At 36.7% G+C, this 3,045-nt stretch overlaps 1 protein-coding gene across 1 annotated transcript in view; it reads left to right on the top strand.

Annotated features, from left to right (window-relative positions):
* The window catches only part of LOC106475016 (peregrin-like), a gene marked incomplete at its 3' end in the record, with an annotated part of 18,784 nt that overhangs the window by 7,461 nt on the left and 8,278 nt on the right, over positions 1 to 3,045 (top strand). The window contains exon 4 of the mRNA XM_022379238.1: positions 962 to 1,277. Within this exon, the coding sequence (XP_022234946.1) occupies positions 962 to 1,277 (316 nt within the window). The remainder of the gene's footprint in view (positions 1 to 961; positions 1,278 to 3,045) is intronic.

The raw sequence follows: 3,045 nt of genomic DNA on the forward strand, positions 1-3,045 counted from the left end.
CTTGGTTAAAGTTAGTACTCTTTTCTGTGATATGTGTAATCTACCCTTTCATCAAGTAAGTGTCAAGTTGTGAGTAGCTTGGTTAAAGTTAGCAGTCTTTTCTGTGATATGTGTAATCTACCCTTTCATCAAGTAAGTGTCAAGTTGTGAGTAGCTTGGTTAAAGTTAGCAGTCTTTTCTGTGATATGTGTAATCTACCCTTTCATCAAGTAAGTGTCAAGTTGTAAGTAGCTTGGTTAAAGTTAGCAGTCTTTTCTGTGATATCTGTAATCTACCCTTTCATCAAGTAAGTGTATGTATGTATGCTTGCTGCGGAATGTGACACACTATAAAGGTTAGCTATAGAATGTGACACTATAAAGGTTTGCTTAAAAATGTGACACACTATAAAGACTAGATATAGAATGTGACACACTATGAAGGCTAACTATAGAATATGACACTATGAAGGTTTGCTGCAGAATGTGACACATAAAGGTTAGCTATAGAATGTGACACATAAAGGTTAGCTATAGAATGTGACACTATGAAGGTTTGCTACAGAATGTGACACAGTATAAAGGTTAGCTATAGAATGTGACACTATGAAGGCTAACTGCAGTGTGGGACACACACAATGAAGGTTAACTGCTGGATGTAACACATTATGAAGGCTAGTTATGGAAGTGTGACACACAAAGGTTAGCTGCAGGATATGACACACTATGAAGATTTGCTGTAGAATGTGACATGCTGTGAAAACTACTAACTTATGTCTTCAACTGTTCGTGGATGAATATTTTCTAAAACCAGTTGATTTCATTTATAGAAAGTTATATATGTGTGGTTATAATATCATAAACTTGATATGTAAGGGTATTTTAATATTTGGATAAATACTAATAAAATGAATATAAAGTTGGCTGCTTTTTGTTTATTAAAAACAGGAACAGAAATGTTACAATTTAGAATTTCTCTACAGGAGTGTTATGGAGTGCCATATATCCCTGAAGGTCAATGGCTGTGTCGACGCTGTCTCCAGTCGCCCTCACGTGCAGTTGACTGTGTGTTGTGCCCTAATAAAGGGGGTGCTTTCAAGCAGACAGACAATGGGCGGTGGGCCCATGTGGTATGTGCCCTATGGGTTCCAGAAGTCTGCTTTGCCAACACTGTCTTCCTCGAACCTATTGATAGCATAGAAAACATCCCACCTGCTCGCTGGAAATTAACGTGCTACATATGCAAGCAACGAGGGTTAGGGGCATGTATCCAATGTCATAAAGCCAACTGCTATACAGGTAGGACTTGGGAAAGGTATTATAAAACAGGTACATTAATTTTAAGCATTTCAAGGAAAGAGAATCTAGCACAATACCATCTCTTACCTGGGGTAATATTAATAAATTTAACTTTTTTGACAACTAGGCTAAAAAGTCAAAAAGTAGCACTCATAGCTAGTTTACAAACTGCAGTGTGAAAAGGTGAAATGTAACCTGGTTAAAGTGATATCTGCAAACATGGGATCTGTGGTATGGTGAGATATACTGTATCACATTTTAACCTCATTCCATAGCTGCTAATAAATTGGGAGTGAAAATATTCCTTCTTGACCTCTTTTTAGGCTTAGAAGATGATGATTTTCCAATTGCTCTTCTAACCTCATCATTGTTATTGGTACTGTATCCACCAACCTCATCATCACTGCTGTGACAACAACTGACAATTTCATTCAAGGTCTGCTGTTTACCTTCCATACTTGCCTCACTTCTTTTCTCAACCCTTGATATTTTTAAAGAAACAATCTTATCTACCTGGCCCATGCACCCATAGTGTCCTCTTTCCCTCTGAGTAAGAAGAAAGTCCTGATCTTTTGGGATCTTCGTCAGGGCATTCCTATGAGTGATGCCAAAAGGATCATCCAAATTACAGACAAACTCTTCTTCATTAGCTTGCTGTATTTAAGTTTTCCTTTTGGAATTTTTCTTTAATTTTGCCCATTTTTCAGAAAGTTTTTCCAGTTTGATAATGGCATGATGTCTTCGACAAACTGGAATTTGAGCTTTGTTCCAAAAAGTTGCAGCTTCCTTGACGAGTGAAATGTTGTACATAAAAATTCAAAACTAAAGACCACTCCATTGGACATGCTTGACCTTTCAGCCACCGGGGTGTTATAAAGTGAGGGTTAATCCCATTATTTATTGGTAAAGAGTTGGTGTTGTCTAGTGGCCTTCCTTATATCATATCAAAATTAGGGATAGCTAGTGCAGATAGCCAGCATAAAAATCTAAGAAACAAATCAAGAATGGTTGGTAAATATAGAAAATTCAAAAGTGTACAATAAATTAAATTAAGATCTGAGAAATTAATCGTTGGTAAGCTGTTCTAATGTTTTTGGTTTATGTTAAAGATTTATCAATGTACAACTGGACTGTGCCATTAGAAATTTTTCATGACTAAAAATATTAACCTTGTGACCACATACCTGGTTATGGTTAAGCCTGTTGAGTAAAAAATAAGCTTGCAGAATATTCACTGAGTTGTATATCTGTTAAAGAGATGTTATCCGTTGTTAAGCTCAAAGCTACACGATGGGCTATCTGTACTGTGCCCACCATATCTGTTAGAGATTTTGTTGTCTTAGTTAAGCACAAAGCTACATAATTGGCTATTTGTACTGTGCCCACCATATTTGTTAGAGATGTTGTTGTCTGTAGTTAAGCTCAAAGCTACACGATGGGCTATCTGTACTGTGCCCATCATATCTGTTAATCCTATAGACACCAGTAACTGTGTAGAAATGAACACCTGTTTAGTTATATCTCTCATAGACACCAGTAACAAACTGTGTAGAAACGATCACCTGTTTAGTTGTATCTTTCATAGACACCAGTAACTGTGTAGAAACGAACACCAGTTTAGTTGTATCTTTCATAGACACCAGTAACTGTGTAGAAATGAACACCTGTTTAGTTATTTCTCTCATAGACACCAGTAACTGTGTAGAAATGAACACCTGTTTAGTTATTTCTCTCATAGACACCAGTAACAAACTGTGTAGAAATGAAC

The sequence above is a fragment of the Limulus polyphemus genome, unplaced genomic scaffold, assembly GCF_000517525.1.
Source record: "Limulus polyphemus unplaced genomic scaffold, Limulus_polyphemus-2.1.2 Scaffold7970, whole genome shotgun sequence".
In the NCBI taxonomy this organism is placed as follows: Eukaryota; Metazoa; Arthropoda; class Merostomata; order Xiphosura; family Limulidae; genus Limulus; species Limulus polyphemus.